The 17,124-nt window shown below is 43.6% G+C and overlaps 1 protein-coding gene across 2 annotated transcripts; it reads left to right on the top strand.

The window, feature by feature from the left end:
* Positions 1-2,660: 2,660 nt before the first annotated feature.
* On the top strand, positions 2,661-16,467 carry LOC146352728 (perilipin-3-like). Of its 2 annotated transcripts, XM_084834735.1 has the most exons (8): positions 2,661-2,751; positions 5,472-5,551; positions 8,007-8,202; positions 9,743-9,825; positions 12,791-13,076; positions 14,498-14,697; positions 15,567-15,695; positions 15,878-16,467. In XM_084834735.1, the coding sequence occupies exons 2-8, from the start codon at positions 5,489-5,491 to the stop codon at positions 16,229-16,231; spliced, it is 1,311 nt and encodes a 436-aa protein (XP_084690861.1). In that variant the 5' UTR covers positions 2,661-2,751; positions 5,472-5,488; the 3' UTR covers positions 16,232-16,467. The 2 variants fall into 2 exon arrangements, with proteins under 2 accessions (XP_084690861.1, XP_084690860.1); XM_084834734.1 differs by lacking the exon at positions 2,661-2,751 and having other exon boundaries at positions 5,255-5,551.
* The last annotated feature ends 657 nt before the right edge of the window (positions 16,468-17,124 follow it).

Genomic DNA, 17,124 nt, shown 5'->3' with positions numbered 1-17,124 from the left:
AACTCAGTCTTGGAGGGATGAACCAAGAACATATTCCCACATTATCGAGTGAATAGTAAAGCTTTTGAATTGGATCCAGGCCTTGTCATACTTATAGTAGACCCATGGAAATCAACAGGGCTTAAAACAGTCATGACTATCTTATATCCCTTGATGGGTCTACTCTAAGTATGGCTAAGTCTGGATCCAACCCACTACATTTGCATCAACAGAATCACGCTTGTCAATCCAGAGATGAATTTTTGCTCTGAATTCTCCAGTTACAGGCAGGCAACCATGTAAAAGAGGGATAAATATCTTCAGCCCATTGAACCAAATCCAATCCCAAGGATATGCCCCTCAATTACATATCTATTTTCTCCAGCCAATCTATGAGGAACAGCTCTTTAACTCTTTCTTCTCCAGAGTGAATAACTGCAGAGGCTCCATCAGATGCCTCAGGAGAAAACTCTGGGAATCAACACCTGAAATGCTTAAGAGGAGAGATTTTCTGCTGCTTTTAATTTAACTGTGTTAAAAGTGCAAGAAAAAAAAGGGGGGGGAAGCAACCCTTTTGCTTTTAACAACAGCTGTGTGCAGAAGAGGTTCAGCAGGTATAATTTCCCCCACTTTAGTGCTGCAGAAATGGGGAAAGGAATAACAAACGACTCCCTGTTGATGACGCAGAAGCACTCTTCATAGTCAAAACTTGATCCCCTTTGTGCACACAGTCACCTTAATGTACAGTCTGTCATTTAGAGTTTTCCTGCTTAGTTAAACTTCCCTTGCTCCGTCCTTGCCCCTTCAAAACAGTGGTTTGGTTGCTCAGAGAGAATGTACAGTCCCTGAGGTCTACAGCAGAATTTTCATACATTTGCAGCCCAAGTCTTCTGATGTTAATTTGGAAGCAAGCCTCACTATTTTCAATGGGGTTTGCTCCCAGGAAAATCTGTGTAGGATTGCAATCCTATACACTTACTGCATGATCCCTAAAGCCACAATCCAATTGATAGTTAAGCATACTTTGACCTATTAAAAACCATTTGACTAAGGGCTTCAATCCTATGCACACTTACTTGAGAAGACATCCTACTGTATTCAGTACACATGTTTACTTCCAAGGAGCAACCCACTCCTATGTAAGTGTGTTTAACTCTGTGCTGGGTTTTTTTATTGTTTGTTCATTACATTTATATCCTCCTTTCCTCCAAGGTACCCAAGGCAGCATGCATGATCCTTGTCCTCTCCATTTTATCCTCACAACAACAACCCTTTAGGGCAGGTTAGGCTGAGAGTCAGTGACTGGCCCAAAGTCACCCAGTGAGCTTCATGGCCGAGTGGGGACTAGAACCTGGATCTCCCAAGTCCCAGTCCAACACTCTAACCACTACACCACACTGTCTCTCTGTCCAGCTGTTGGTGGACTACAACAAACATCACCCTTGACCATCAGCCATGGACCATCACCAGTTGGAGTCTATCAACCTCTGGAGAGCCAAAGGTTCCCCATTCCTGCTCTTAAGCCTGTTAGTTCAGAAGTAAGTCACACTGACAATCTCATGCACTTACCTGGAGGTAAGTCCTATTAAATTCAATGGGAGTGGCTTTTGAGTAAACATGTCTCAGATGGTGTTGAGAGTTCTCCTGGACTTCCTTCCTACTAAATCTCCTTAGGAGTGCAAAGATGCGGCCCAATCAGTTGCACTTTGACTAAGCCAATGGAGATTGACAAGACCTACTGCTGGATCATTTTGCTGCCCTAGTATAAGTGGACACATGTACTTAGGCACTCAACAAGTACCTTTCTGTAGGGTGACAGTAATTATGGATACTATTAGCTCTTGGCATTTGGCAAATCTAATTCCACATGCTAAATCCTTCTGTCAGACTAGTCTAAGGAAACATGCTGCAAAGCACTGTTTGTAGATATTGTCCTCATCAAACTTCCTTTATACATGCATAAGTATTTCATCTTCTGGAAGAGTTTCCCTCCAGATTTATGTTAAGGTTATCAGAACACATCTAATACACTAAAACACACACACACACACAAAACACACACACCCCGCTCCAAATGACAAGTGTGACTCTCACAACAGGTCAACAAATAAGCACATCTACTGATGGCCATTCTAGTTAGAGTGCCTGACAGTCTGAGATGGCATCTGTTGTGACAGAGAGAGAAGAGAAAGCAGAATGCATTTTGACCAAGCAGCAGCATTCACTAAAGCTGCAACCCTATGCACACTTATATGGGAGTAAGTCTCATTGGCCTCAGTGAGGCTTACTTCTGAGTAGACATGTATAGGATTGCATTGTAAGAAAACATTTTGGAACCATTATATCAGGGTTGGGGAACCTGTGATCCTCTAGATGTTATTGGTCTACAGCTCCCATCAATCCCAGCCAGCATGGTCAATGTTCAGGGGTAGTAGGAGTTGTAGTCCAGCAAACATCTAGAAGGCCACAGTTATAAGAAAAGGAAACTCAGCTTTTTAAACATTGGCAAAATTTGCCACTTGAAAAAAGAATCCCTCTCCTCTTTCTGTGCCATGGGGAATTTCCTACAGTCTCTCTAATAACAGTGCTGATGAAATCATGACAGTGATTCAGCCCAGAAACCAATCCCAAGCCTCTTTAAAACTCGGCTTTCTGATTGCTTTCCTGAACTGCTCATCTCATTGCTGTCCAATAGGAATACACTGCATTGTCTTATATAAAGGCAGAGAAGCAACTTTTGCAGAGCATCTATAAAGGCTGGAGGAGTAGAAGGTAAGTTGGGGGGTGCTGTGGTGATATAAGCAGTACAGTGCCAGACTTTTGTTCAGGGGAGTTTCTTAGAAATAGAATAAAGAATTATTTATTTGTGTGTATTTCTCAGTATCATTTTCAGCCTGCTGACCTCATGTCATGCTGTTGAACGCATTTTTGCTCGTGTGTGCGCCTGTTAGGTTCTTTGAACGATTAGGTATATAACGAGGAGAAGTTCCAGTACTCTGAAATGAGTTCTAAGAAAAGAAAGCATTAAATACTTACCTAAAACCAAGCAGTGGTCTCTAGGTCATGGTAGCGCACTGGTCTTCTTCAGAAGGTCTCCAATGTAGCTGCCCTCTAGTTGAAAAATGAGTAGCAAAATACTATGAAGAAAACACTTCTAAAACAGTTAACAATGGGGGGGGGGACCTACTACTGGTTCTACAGCAGCCTTCCCCAAAAGTGGGGTCCAAAACATCTTTTTGACCCCAACTCCCAGCATCCTGACCATTAGCTGTGCAGCTGGGAGTTGAAGTCATAAATATCTGGAGGGCACTAGGTTGTGGAGGGTAGTTCTCTAGGGTCTCAAATAGGTGGCTACAGACAACTACGGTGAGTAGAGCAGGTGGAAAAGAGAATGTTTTGTCTCCTCTCTCTCTCTCTCTCTCTCTCTCTCTCTCTCTGATCTGGTTTGGTGAAAGGAAGAGTTATTTCTGTTCCACAGGGGGGGTGTTTGTGAGATGGTGCTGGGAGGCTACGACAACACTAACCTTGGACACTTGGGAAAGAGGGCTTCAATTAAGCCTTCATTGGGGTGGGTGGGTAGGGGGGGATTTCTGTAGGATGGAGCCAAGGGAAGAGACCTTTGGTTTGCCTATGGGAACCCTGAAGAGTATACAGAATTATCTGTGTTTTCTTAAATACTTAAAGAAAAACAAACAAACTGAAGACCAGCCATACTAGCTGGGGGGTTTTGTGGGGGAAAGGGAGGCTCTTTAACTACTTAAATGCTGTACTTGCCAGTTTGGAATGAAATGTCCTGTTCCAGTTAAATATGTTGTTGCCAATTAAAAACAATATTTCTAGCACTTATGGAAGGCTCCCACTCAAAACTTAATTCTTCAATTGAATATGGTAAAGCATCTAATCCAATGCACAGTTCGTGTGGGGTTTAAGCTCCACTGAATATAGAGGGATTTTCATGTTCTTACTAATCATTTACTAGAAGTATCTTACTTCTAGTAAATGACTAGAACATGAACGGCGAGGCTATCAAATGGCTCTGTGATTATGACTGAGTTCTACCGCAGCTGCACCAACAGAAGTGCTCAAACTTGGTGTAAATGTGAGGTGGTGGATTAACACCATATTCCGGAGGTGACGGGCTCGAACTTGGGGGAGCTGGGGGTGGCGATGGCCGACAGGAAGCTCTGGTGTGGGCTGGTCCATGAAGTCACGAAGAGTCGGAAGTGACTGACCGAATAAACAACAACAACAATGGATTAATACCACAATACCTGTAGTACTGTGCTGGCATCAGAACTTGAATACTGACCCAGGCTGTTCCTCTAGCATCAACAGCTATCACTGTCCAGTATGATGAGATAAAATTACCTGTGGCATGCATGAATATACAAAGGTGTCTTGCATTAATTTGAGATTAATTCATCTAGCCCCCTATTGCCTACTGGCTGGCAACTCTCCAAGGCTGTTCATGGAGGTCTTTCCCAGCCTTGATCCTGGGAACGACACCTGGCGTATTAGGTATGCGAAGCATGTGCTCCATTGTTGATCTATGGCCCCTTCTTATCCACAGATATGTGCCTTGTGTGCATGTAGCAGCTGCAGAGCTGTGTTATCCAAAAGGCAGAGGTGCCACCACAAAGATGGATAATCTATGGAGCACTGCACACATGAGCAGTAACATGGGGAAAGGGCTGCAGGATAGGCATGCATCGCCCTCATCGGTGAATGAGCCAACTCTCTTTATAGCAGCACAAGCACTCTGTATCCCATGGTTGCTCTGCTAGTGAATCTGAAAATACATGAAATGCAATGCTAGCTGAACCTGTGGACACAGGAGATGGTCAAAGCTGCCAGTCTAATTTAATTCGTAATTAAGAAATGCGTAGGTTTGAGCCAAATCTTAGAAAAGGCCTTCTGACTGGCTACACTGAAGTCTGGCATGGTTAACCACAGTTCTGCTTAATGTAGCTTTAATATTCACCTGGATTCCATTTGGAACTGGACAGGGCTGGAGCAAGTCTTCCAGCTGCACTGAATCATGCTATAAACTCTGCACATGGTGTTTTGTTTCTTCCTTAATAGGTGGCGAGCTCCAAAAACCCAGTGAGCCACAATGCACAATGTTCTGTGCAGTTGCAATTAAGCCTTCTGGCAATGTACACAGTAACTTCCAATGTGGATGGGACCATTGTGTATGGCAGGGGTGGGAAACTGTTTTGAAGCAGTATATGGTTTGCCCTCCCAATTAGGAGGGGGAGTAGTGCACAGGGGAGTCCCTACTGCTATCCCCAATGGGAGATAACAGTGGGGAGTCTCCTCCCTGTTAGTCTTCAGGGAGAGAGGCTTTGGGGTTGGAATGACCTGGCCAGGTAGGCCAGTTCCCCATCCCTGGTGTATGAAGTGGTGGAAGAACAGTGGTGTACAGGTCAAATGGATCTTGCTGTACCAAAACTGTACTGCTTTTGCATGTTGTCCTCCTGTTTTTTTTCCAGTGGCACTTGATTTCACCATGCCTCTGATGGAAAAAGAAACAAAGGCCTCGTCTCCAGACACCGAAGAGCAAGGGTGCCAGGTAACATAACTTCATGTTGTCTGGGCATGACTTTTTTAGTTAGGCTTATTAGACTCCTCTTGACATCTATGATTTATTATTTTAACTTGATGTTCTTAAATACCAGGAAATTCCAAATTCCATGGTCAGGCAATTTTATTAGGACCAACCCAATATGAACAAAGTTGTGGGCAAGCTTTTGAAGTCTATGAATTAGGCAAATTGTTCCAAAATGGTGGGTGGGGGAAGAAAAATCAAGTCTGACCCGATGTTGAAGAAAAGCAGTCTACATGGTCAGTCTTGGAATGGAGGAAGAGACAATAGTGCACACTTAATTGGATTTGGGTGCAATCCTATGCACGTTTAGACAGAAAGAAGGCTTTTAGCTCCCAGCATGCCCCAGATAGGGATATGGAAGTCTTGAGTATTGAGGATTATAGGATTTCCCCCATATTCGACAGCATAGATGGGTACCTAAGGCTCCAATTGTATACATACTTACCTGGGAGGAACCCCCACTGAACCCAAATTGGCTTTCTTCTAAGTAGACATGCACTGGATTGTACAGTAAAGAATTCCATTGTTGATTATAGACTTTGAAGATATCAGTGCAGAACCACCTGTGGTCTGTGTCACAATAATACCTCAAGTTTCATTAATGGATGAACCAGAGAGGTGATCATCCACATGGTGGGGAAAAGTGTATGCCTCTACCATCATGTACACTTCCGAGATAGGCATGTGTGTAGAAACCCAATTCTCAAAAAAGAGATCTCGCATTGTGTTTAGGTATATATAGAAGTCTCCATGTGAAGTGCTTGCTTTGTACATCCTGTGTGGCTGATGGGCATATTCCTGCAGTATGTGAAATATGAGTAAATAAGCTGATACTGTTGATCATCATCAGTCAAAATGGTGGTTTAAATCCTGTTTGGCGTTCCTATTTGTCTTGAGTGTTCTATAAAGTAGTGACAGTGAAGAAATACACAATACATTTCATTATTTAATTCAATTCTGAGAAACCTAGAGTGCTATAATACCAATAGAAGCTTCATTATCTTACAGGTCTGATCTTAATCAACACTTGCAGGCTGATCCTGTGCATGTTATCTTGAAAATCCCACTGACCTGAATGAGACTATGAGCTGGTTCACACATGTCATTTGAGAGCTGAACTCAAATGACCTCTTGAAATAATCCACCCTATTGGTGGGTAGAGAAACTGGAGGAAAAATTCCACCAAATTTCTCCAGATGCAGGAGAAATTCTCCAACTGTTTCTTTGGGGATTGCCATTAGCAGGGGCAGTAGTAGTGCAGCTATTCTTTTTTCTTTCCTTTTTTTTTGCCCCCAAGGGTTTGTTTTGTTGTGTGTTGACTGCCTGGCTGCCATTTTGTATCCTCCAGCATGTCCAGTCCTAGCATCTTTTCAGAGCATTGTAGAGGGGAAATGACAGCTACAACAATAATGGTGGAGAATATTTGGAGAAAATTATTTTTCTAGCAGCTGTCAGTGGAAAGTATTTGGCAAAATGCTTTTTCCAGGGGTGAGAAAGAGATGACATGAGAATGTGAGACTTCTGAGAAACATTGGCTTGGCTGTGGTATCCCACTCTACAGTTGATGACTAGCAGTTGAGTCAGAACAAGGATGCCCTCAGAAAATTGTGTTTCTCAATTACTCTCACTATGAACCAAATGCTTAATGTAAATCCATGCTTTCCCATGAAGTGTTCATGTATTTCATTTCTGTGCACTTCTCCCCTCCCCCAGCCTTTCCAGTAATGCCATAATTCTGTGCTTTTCTCTGCTCCTGCATATTGGTAGAGAGATGGGGAATTCCCCATGTCATAACAGTGATGGGGGCAGGCAGGGGGAGCATCCTTGACACAAGGCTGCTGTCTACTAGCAGCATCCCTGCCTCACATATAATGTCTCCTGGAATGTTTTTCTCCATCAAAAGCATTACACTTTCAAGTCTTCAAGTCCTTGAAAGGTTGTCACAGAGAGGAAGGCCAGTATCTCTTCTCGATCATCCCAGAGTGCAGGACATGGAATAATGGGCTCAAGTTACAGGAAGCCAGATTCCGGCTGAACATCAGGAAAAACTTCCTGACTGTTAGAGCAATACGACAATGGAACCAATGACCTAGGGAGGTGGTGGGCTCTCCCACACTGGAGGCGTTCAAGACGAGGCTGGACAACCTTCTGTCAGGGATGGTCTGACTTGGATTCCTGCATTGAGCAGCGGTTGGACTCGATGGCCTTGTAGGCCCCTTCCAACCCTACTATTCTATGATTCTGAAATGGTGAAATGTTAGGACAGTTCCGATGGCCCACCAAAAACATGTAACATATCGCTTGATGTTGCAGTTAACCAAGGGATGAGCTTCCTAAGATGCTTGGGCTTACCTTATCTCTGTCTATCACCTGCAAACCTACAGGCCAATATTGTATTAACTTCTATTTTATTTGTTAGGATGTGGTCACCCGGATAGCAAGCATACCTCTAGTCAGCTCTGCTTATGATAAGGTCTCTGCTACCTATGCCACAACGAAAGATGGTCACCCTCTTGTGAAATCAGTCTTCGATGCAGCAGAGATGGGCATTAAGAAAGTAGCAACTGTTGCAGCTACTGGTGTGCAGCCCATTCTGACTAACCTGCAACCTCAGAGTAAGTTGATAATGGATGTAGCATTATGACATTGGCAGATGAATTATGAAGCTCTATAGTTAAGTTTATAGTAACAGCTAGGGATGCTGGAGGAATTTGAGATGGACTAAAATCAGCTCAGATTTCTAAGAATCCAATCTCCAGAATCTGATGCAGAGTGACCCCCTCAGGCCTCATGGAGTCCATCGACTTTCTGATTTTTTTTCTACTTCCCCCAAATTTACACATCCATATTCGTAGGAAAATACATATGTTTCTGCTGAGGAAACGCTGAATGGAATGGAGGACAATGTGCAAACTGTTATGTACTGAGGTAACTTATGTGAATACTTACGTAATTATTTGCTGATTTTTCTGCATGACAGGAAAAAAATCATCTGCATCCATCTGTGGGTGGACGCTAGAACAAAAGGCACCTAGCAATCCATGAAACACAGATGAAGTGGATTTTACACAGTCCATACTCCCCTACTAGCAGCTAGCATTCTGAGAGGCTACCGATATAGGGCAGGGGCCATCATGGAGTGGCAGAGCACATGTATTGTGTGCAGAAGGTGTCAGACTTGATACCTGTTATCTCCATTTAAAACACTCCCTTGTAATATGGCCATCCAAGGTCTCTTTCCCCCACCCAGCCCATGAGATAACCCAATGCTGCTTTCATTTGGAATAGGTTGACCAATGGTTGTGACTTGATATGAAGCAGGGGTGGGGAACCTACTCAGATATGGCTGGGCTGCAACTCTCATCCTCACTCACTGTTGGCTATGCTGGCTGAGGCTGATGGGAGACGCAGTCCAGCAACAATTAGAGGGCCACTTGGTCCCCATCCCTGCTCTAAGGCCTGACAAGCACATGGGCACTGCTTCCCATGCTCCAAATTCATATCCAGTAATGTTGGTAGAAAAGAACAATATGCCTCACACACCTTCATCCCTGAATGAGGAGGAAAGGAACCACATCATTTGATTTGCATGGCCCCTCTCAGCTAACACTTCCACAGCAGTGTAGTAGGAGCCATTGTCAGCATGACTGAACCACTACTGCAGTGTATGAGCTGGGCCCAGTGGAAGTCAAGGGTTTGCTTTGATCAGATAGGGAATGCATAGACTACTGTTGTAAACCGAGAGAGAGAATAGTCCTAAGCAGCTGTGATTTCATCCTAACACAGTGAACATCAAACTGTGAAGTATATATTTTGTCATATTTTTTACTTGTGATTTTCCACCCTTTGACAAATGAGAGCAAAAAAAACAAGAACACCCACCTGTTTGTCAGCAAGGTGCATCATTGTAAAGTGCATGTATGGGAAGGACAGTAAATCAAATGTTTCTCCTTCATTAGTCTCTTGCATAGCCAACATTTGTAAATGTAGCAAACCAATGCTCAGCCTCAGAACAAGCATTAGCATGGGAAGTGAACAGCATAAGTAAGTTGCCGTGGAGAAACTGATCTCTAACTCCAAGGAGCAGAGAACAGATGTTGCTACCATGTCCAACCCCAGCCAAGTAATTAGTCATCTCTACCATTCCTTTAACAGTTGCAGTAGTAAATGAATATGCCTGCCAAGGATTAGACAAGCTGGAAGAGAAACTGTCAATTCTTAAACAGCCAATGGATAAGGTAACTTGACTTCTTTCAGAGGGGTTGCAAGGGAGAAAGAGGAGAAATTTCTTCGAAAGACTTGATTTGGCTACAACAGAAAGATGGTGTAATTGCCCATGTTCAATATTAAGCACATAAGTTTGTCCGCACTGACTTAAATCTTGCATCCCACTCTAGAGCTGAAACAAATTGTGAAGTCTGCATCCTCAGATTTCGAATCATTTCATCTCAAGATTAAACACATTTCTAAACTGAAGCTTATTGACATGTCATATTTACTTCATGTACCCATGAAAATGGGTGATTTCTCCTAGACATGGATTGAGGATGCACATGATGGATTATGGCTTGAGCAAGGGCCACAACTTTATTTGCAGAAGGCTGACCTGCAACTCAGTAACCTATTTAACTGGCTGTTCCTGTAGGGCTCCAGTCATGGAATCCTATCTATCAACTGAGGAAAAATGAGACAACCTTTCCTGCCTCCTGCCTTGGTTGGGCAACCCCACCAGGTCTCCAAACATGGGACCAGTTAGGCAACTATTCCTTCCCACACAACTGTGTCGAGGAGGCTCTGCCATACATTGGACTCTAGGAATGTGTTAGATACATTCCATCCAAATTTGTATGCAAATTCACCAGATTGATACTTCCCAAACCAATAAGCCAACCAGAACAGTTGCAGACTAAAATTTGCACTTTTCCAAATTTTGCAATACTGTTTTCCACTCAAAACAAATTTGCACATTAGGAAAACATGCATGCAGAAAATGCACACAATAGTGAAGGTTACATAGAAATGTATTCAAATGGGGTGAATTGCTTTTGGGGGGGGAATGCATACGTTAGCAAAAAGTGCACACAAATGCATATTAACAGAAGAGCACATGAAAATGCATATGATCTTTTGTGTGTGACTTTCAAAAATGTTTGTGCAGAAGTAGGCTAAAAACCTGAAGGATGAAAAAATGAGAAACTGAGTGGAAGTGAAACTGACAGATTCACCCATCCCTATCAGGTGCCCCTTACTGGTTAGCTGTGGGAGGAGGTTTGACAAATGTAGTTACTTCCCGACCATCTGCTCCCATCGGTAGTACATGCCCTGGTCTCCTCTCGTTTAGACTACTGTAATGCGCTCTACGTGGGGTTACCCTTGAAGATGGTTCAGAAGCTGCAGCTGGTACAGAACGCGGTGGCTCGCCTGATTAAAGGCAGCTGCCAGCGAGATCACATCACTCCAGTGCTGAAGGAGTTGCACTGGTTACCAGTTGTTTTCCAGGCCAAATTCAAGGTGTTGGTTTTGACCTTTAAAACCCTATATGGTTCCGGCCCAGCCTATCTTAAGGAGCACCCTCAGCAGCACCAGACAGGCTGCTTAACAAGATCAGCCTCCAATGGCCTTCTCTCTGTCCCATCAGCCAGGACAGCTAGACTGGTGGGGACGAGGGAGAGGGCCTTTTCTGTGGTGGCCCCAACTCTGTGGAACTCCCTCCCTAGGGAACTCCGCCATGCCCCCTCTTTAATGGGCTTCCATCGTGCATTAAAAACGTGGTTGTTCAGGCAGGCATTTGGGGTGGGTTAGGGTATTTTAGAAAATGTTTTTACTGTAGAATTGTTTTAAACTGTTTTATTGTATGCTGTACATAGCCCAGAGTGGCTGGGTGACCAGCCAGATGGGCAATTAATAAATTTAATGATAAATAAAAATTTAATAATAAATAGTGCTTCTGCCTACAGGATGCATCCTGTTCCAGATCCCATCTGGGTTGGTGAGCTCATGTTTGATAATCCACCTGTCACCACACAGATGCCTTGGATTACTCATCAGTTTAGCTTCGCTTCTCTCCCTCCCTCCCTCCCATACTTCATTAAAAGGAAGGGAAGCAGCTCACAATTTGGCTACGTTGCTCTGCTCAGGAAAATTCCCATCCCGTGGCCAACTGAAAGAAAGGCTGAAAGATTCTAACTCTGACCCCTGACTGAGTGACCAGCAGGGTGGCTACTTGCATATAACCAAAAACTAAGCAGCATGTCACCAAACAGATGTGATGTTTACATAAATTAGCAGATGCAAGCTTGATACATACAGTGATTTCTCAATTTGTATTTGTAACTTAGAAAGAAACACATCTTCCTGTAGTGGAGAAGATGGTGACCTGTATGCCTGCTTGATTGGCTCTCCAGATGCTAACTGTTGATGGGCAACTTCAGGGGCCCTGCTCTTTCTTCCTTATGGTTCTTTACCTTTAAGCCAGACTTGGACCAGGCAACCTTTCTAACAGAGGACATTTCCTGTAAAGTAGGACGCATGGCCACTCTAGTCCTGCACTACCAAGGACGGGGAGAGTGCACTACTAGAGAATGCTGCTCTGGAAAGAGGAAAGCTGTTCTATCAATGCTGCCTCCAGTCGCTGCCTTGTATTCCACCACCGTACGATGGCATGACAAATAAGCATACTCTGTCATCACTAGGCTATCTTGGTGGTGTGTGCGTGTGGGGGGGAGGGGTCTTTGTCCATCTATAAACCTTGAGGTTCCCCTGAGCATCCCAATATCTACTCTTATTTTTCAGTGGTCCTACTTTGGCTTCATTTCTATTGGCACTGTGGCACAGAGTTTGTTGTTAGAGGGAGTCATACTTACAGAACAAACATTCCAGGAGCGCCTGTCCATAGAGACACAAAACGGCTTAGAGGTCTGATATATGCTTTGGCCCGGAGAGAGGAGATGCATCCTTCCAACAGATCTGGGCCAATGTCTGCTTGCCAGTCAGTCTTTCTCTCCTCACCCCCCGCCCCCCACTCAGTCCTTCACCTATAATAAGGCATGGACAACATGATAGAGAGTTCTCCGGAAGGGAGCAAGCTTCTTGCAGCTGTTGTAAGGTTTTATCAGCCTGAGCTCCCACCTTTCTGTAGAGTTCAGAGGCTGTTTTTGCATGTATTTAGGAATTGTCTAAACTGTCTTTCCTCCCTCCCTCCAGGTTATTTTGGACACCAAGGAGCTGCTGTCTTCAACTGTGGCAGGCGTTAAAGGTGCCATCTACAATACTGTTGGAGGAACAAAGAATGCAGTTACTGGCATGGTGGACAGGGCCAAAGAAGCTCTGCAAGGCAGCATAGAGGCAACCAAAAATGTGGTAACCAATGGCATGAGTGCTATCATGAGGTCTCCTGTGGGTGAAAAAGTGGCAAGTATCTTTGATGTCTTGCTAGGGAGACCAGAGGATTGGGTGGACCACTTCCTCCCGATAACAGATGAAGAACTAGGTGAGCACACTAAAATGGTTCCAGTAAAATGGTATGCAGTTCAATTGTAGATGAGAATCTCTACCAACTGTATCAGCCTTCCTTAACCTCATGCCCTCTAGATATTTTGGACATCAACTCCCATCAGCCCCAGCCAGTATGGGTTATGGTCAGGAATGTGAGGAGTTGTCATCTAAAACATCTGGATAGCTCCATGTTGGGGGAGACTGATCTCAATATCTCACTACAGAGCTTCTGAAGAACTTTCTAGTTGGCTTAATTATCTCTTATGCAACTGTGTTTCTCAATAGTCAGTCTCCGATAGATGAAAATCAATTGTTTCCTGGTTTCTGCATAAAGTAGTCACTTATTCTGCTTTGTGACTACTACAAAGTAGGGATAAGTGGGGGTTTTCCCACTTATATGATGGTCTGGAAACCACAATTGGTACAGGTTGTAGCAGCCAGAACACTTGTAAGAGCTAGGCATTCAGATTACATTGCACCTATTCTGCGCCAGCAGCTTTAGCTGTGTATTTTTTTTTCTGGGCTCAATTGGCCTTCAAGGTCATTGTTTTGGGACTAGGTTATATGAAGGATTGCCTGCAAGTGTATAAGTCTACCTAAGCTTGAAGTTCAATATCTGAGACCCTGCTTTCTGGTCCACCATTAAGAGCTGTGAGATTGGCAAGTACCAGGGACAGAACTTCTTCTGTGGTAGCCCCACATCTCTGGAATGTCCTTCCCCACAAAGTGCATATGGCCCCCTCTTTGCTAGCTTTTAGTAGGGTTTGAAAGATTCATTTATTCAAATCCATGTCTGATTAGCTTTAGTGTACTGGGACCTTTCAGGTGTTTATCTGCTGCTGCTACTTTTTAAAGATGTATGCATTGAATATTGTTTTTAAGGTTAATGTGTCTTGTATTCTTAATGAAGTTGTAATCCACTATGTGAGGAGTTTTGCCCCTAAAAGTGAGTTGTCCATCTATTATCCCAAACCAGGTTAAAACCTGGTATATAAGCCTAATACTACAGTTCGAAAAGGTTTCTTTCTTGGCTATATGAACCAAACTAGGAACCCACCAAAACAAATTTATTTTTAGCTCAGCTGTGCTAGGGTCCAAAGTGCTAGGCAAATACTGATGTCCAAATACATTGGTATTTGCCCGACACTTAACCATTTGATTCATCGAAGATCAAAAAACATCAAGCTGAATGTGAAGGACAATTTTCACATTCAGACTGGGGTAAAAAACTTGACATTTGGCACTTGTCAAACTCTTCTGTGTGCTGCAGCTCTGTGATGTTATGATTTTGGAATATTCCTGGCACAACACTGCCAAATGGATATGGATGGGAAAGGTCGGAGTCCATCAGCTGAGCAGCTTGCTGTAGCAAATGGGCATTATCTGAAGTGAAATACTGTCCTCCTTTCCTTTCAGCTAAGCTTGCAATACCCTTTGAAGGGCTTAATTCAGTCACTGTGGAGCAACAGAAACAGCAAAGGGGCTACTATGTGCGCCTGGGCACACTCTCGACCCAATTGCGCCGGCGGGCTTACCACCATTCATTGGCCAAAATGAGGAAAATGAACCAAAATATTCTCACAGAACTTTCCAAGATTCAGCAAACAATTGATCTAGTAGGTAGATTTGCTAATACATCTCATTTCCACAGGAAAATAGCTTGAGGTGTATTTGGGAGCTTGGGCAAAACATATGAGTATGGCTGTATGAGAAATTTGTTTCAGTTTATGACCAGAATTTACCCCATTTGCCCTTCTTGAGTGCCATCTGCAGTCAAAGTTCATACATTCCCATGCTCGCTGTTTGGGGGTAGGGGTGGGGATGTGTAAAAAACAAAAAAATGTGTTCCTTAGAAAAATAAGGATGAAAAGATGTGTCCATAAACACACTTTATGGGAGAAGGTTGTACTTCTGAATGTGCATCCAAGTACTTCATGATTTTCAAATGAAAAGGAAAAGAAGCTTGCAATGTGATACGGACACAACTTCAACTAGCTTGAGTTGGTGATTTCCACATCTCTGCATATGAGGAGCTGAAGCTCAAAGATGACTGGTGATCTTCCCAAATAGTATATAATTATCGATCTATTGCCTTCTTCCGAGCATGTTCAAAGGCTATTGCCTTCATGGTCTTTCTGGGTTTTCAAACACTATCTGGCTGCCTGTCACTGGAAGTGGGAATCCAGCAAGGGAATTCAGTCTTTGGTCCCCGTTGAGTTTAATGGAGTTCATCTCCTAGTTAGTGTGCTAGGAATTCTTGAGCAGCAAAACTAAAGGTGAACCTCTTTGTACTTCAAGTAATTGGCTTGATGTTTTTTAAAAAATCTCCAAAACATATTGAGTGCCTCATAGTGACTGCTGATTATACCTGTGACTTCTTAATTTTCCTTCCTCGCTGGAACGGTTCTTAATTAGCATGCCAGTAGATAGCATTTCTGAACTACATCATCCTTTAATTTCCCCCTAATTGTACCTTGTCCTGTAGATTGAGTATTCCAAGCAGGCTGTGGATCTAAAACGTCCTGATGTCCAGGAGAACCTGAACAAGATGTGGCTGGGATGGTGCACACAAGATCCAGGACTAGGTCAAGGGGAGACCTTGGAGAAGCCAGAGGTATCTTCTGAAGCAATTTGGAACAACAATACATCTAATTCAAATGCAGAATTCCCATTTGAATGAATCACAATATTGTAGGAGCACAGAGGAGTGCAGGATTCATTTAGCCATCTTATGAGTGTAGAGCTGTGTGATAGATACCTCTAAACCTAATTTTGTTTTTTCTGCTTCTTTGACAGCAAATAGAATCTCAGGTGCTGCTGGGATTGCGTAACATCACTGAGCATCTGCAGGCCACTTGTTGTGGCCTGGTTTCTAGTATCCAGGGGCTACCAAACAATATCCAGGAACACGTCGAGCAGGTCCAAAACAGTGTTGGTGACCTTCATGCCTACTTCAGCACAGCTGCTTCTTTCCAGGATTTTTCTGGCGATATCCTCTCTCAGAGCAAACAGAAGGTGATCAAAGCACAAGAGTCTCTAGATAGGTTGCTTAATTATTTGGTCCACAATGTTCCCATTTTTTGGCTTGTGGGGCCTTTTACACCTTCTGAAGAACCAATGGCAGATACTAATGTAGAAGGGAAGAATTAGCCAACCTGTCATCCTCTCAAGCATAAATGAATATTTGAGTGCACAATTTGAAGCTAGTGTGTTATTTATTCTGCTGCTAAAAGGTTTTGTCTCGAAAAGGACTCTGGTTATGATATTTTAATGTAATGTTGAACCTCTGCGTAACTTGCCTTGTCACCAAATTCTGTGGCTGCTTCAATATTCCATGTGATATCCCTTATATCTTTATCCAATAAAATGAACTGCATTCTTAAATGAGCCTCTTGTGAAGATCAATATAAGCCTTGGGGCTTGTGGCCTAGTCTCCTGGCACATCTCCCTATCTGAGGCCTTAGTGGGAATAAGAAGGGGGGAAAGTAGGAATGGGGTGTTCCATGGAAGCCTGATCACACAGGGTTCCAGCATGCATAGGGGCTTTCCTGTGGCACATGTCCCCATATCGATAGGCCTGTTCACATGCCATAGAGGCACCTATGGTGCAGCCCACCACACTCAGCAGTTGGGCAGGGAATGGTGTCAGGGGCAGGACCAGTAGCAGAGTTCCCCTTCACCTGAATGAGATTGATGCTGAAGGAGTCTATATTGGCCTTGGTACTCCCTGCAGTTATGTGGTCCTTTACTACTTCAGGGTTACTACTTCATGGTCAGCCTTGAATGGAAAAGTGCAATGTTTAGCAAAGAGGACTTATTCCTTCTCAACATGCGTTCATAATGCATAGTAAGTTCTATTTCCAGTGGTGCAAGAAAGCATTTATACCAGGGTTTGGTAACTTGTAGGCCAAAACATTTGGAGGGTCACAGCTGCCATCAGCCCTAGCCATGTTGGGATATTGTGGGAGTTGTGGCCCTCCAAATATTTTGACTTACAAGTTGCCCACTGCTGATTTAGACACAGCGCATTGCTTACTAACTCC

The sequence above is a fragment of the Heloderma suspectum genome, chromosome 2, assembly GCF_057233095.1.
Source record: "Heloderma suspectum isolate Gila_16-S chromosome 2, 16-S_ref, whole genome shotgun sequence".
Lineage (NCBI taxonomy): Eukaryota > Metazoa > Chordata > Lepidosauria > Squamata > Helodermatidae > Heloderma > Heloderma suspectum.
Note: the sequence above shows the minus strand (reverse complement) of the source record. Positions and strands in the feature narration are given on the sequence as shown.

Bases quoted from the DNA above. Each gene is read 5' to 3' on its own strand.
- LOC146352728 (XM_084834734.1), top strand. From the start codon at position 5,336: ATGACCTGGCCAGGTAGGCCAGTTCCCCATCCCTGGTGTATGAAGTGG. The intron at 13,077-14,497 runs GTGAGCACACTA...CTTTCCTTTCAG, and splicing joins GATAACAGATGAAGAACTAG to CTAAGCTTGCAATACCCTTT. The intron at 15,696-15,877 runs GTATCTTCTGAA...CTTCTTTGACAG, and splicing joins AGACCTTGGAGAAGCCAGAG to CAAATAGAATCTCAGGTGCT.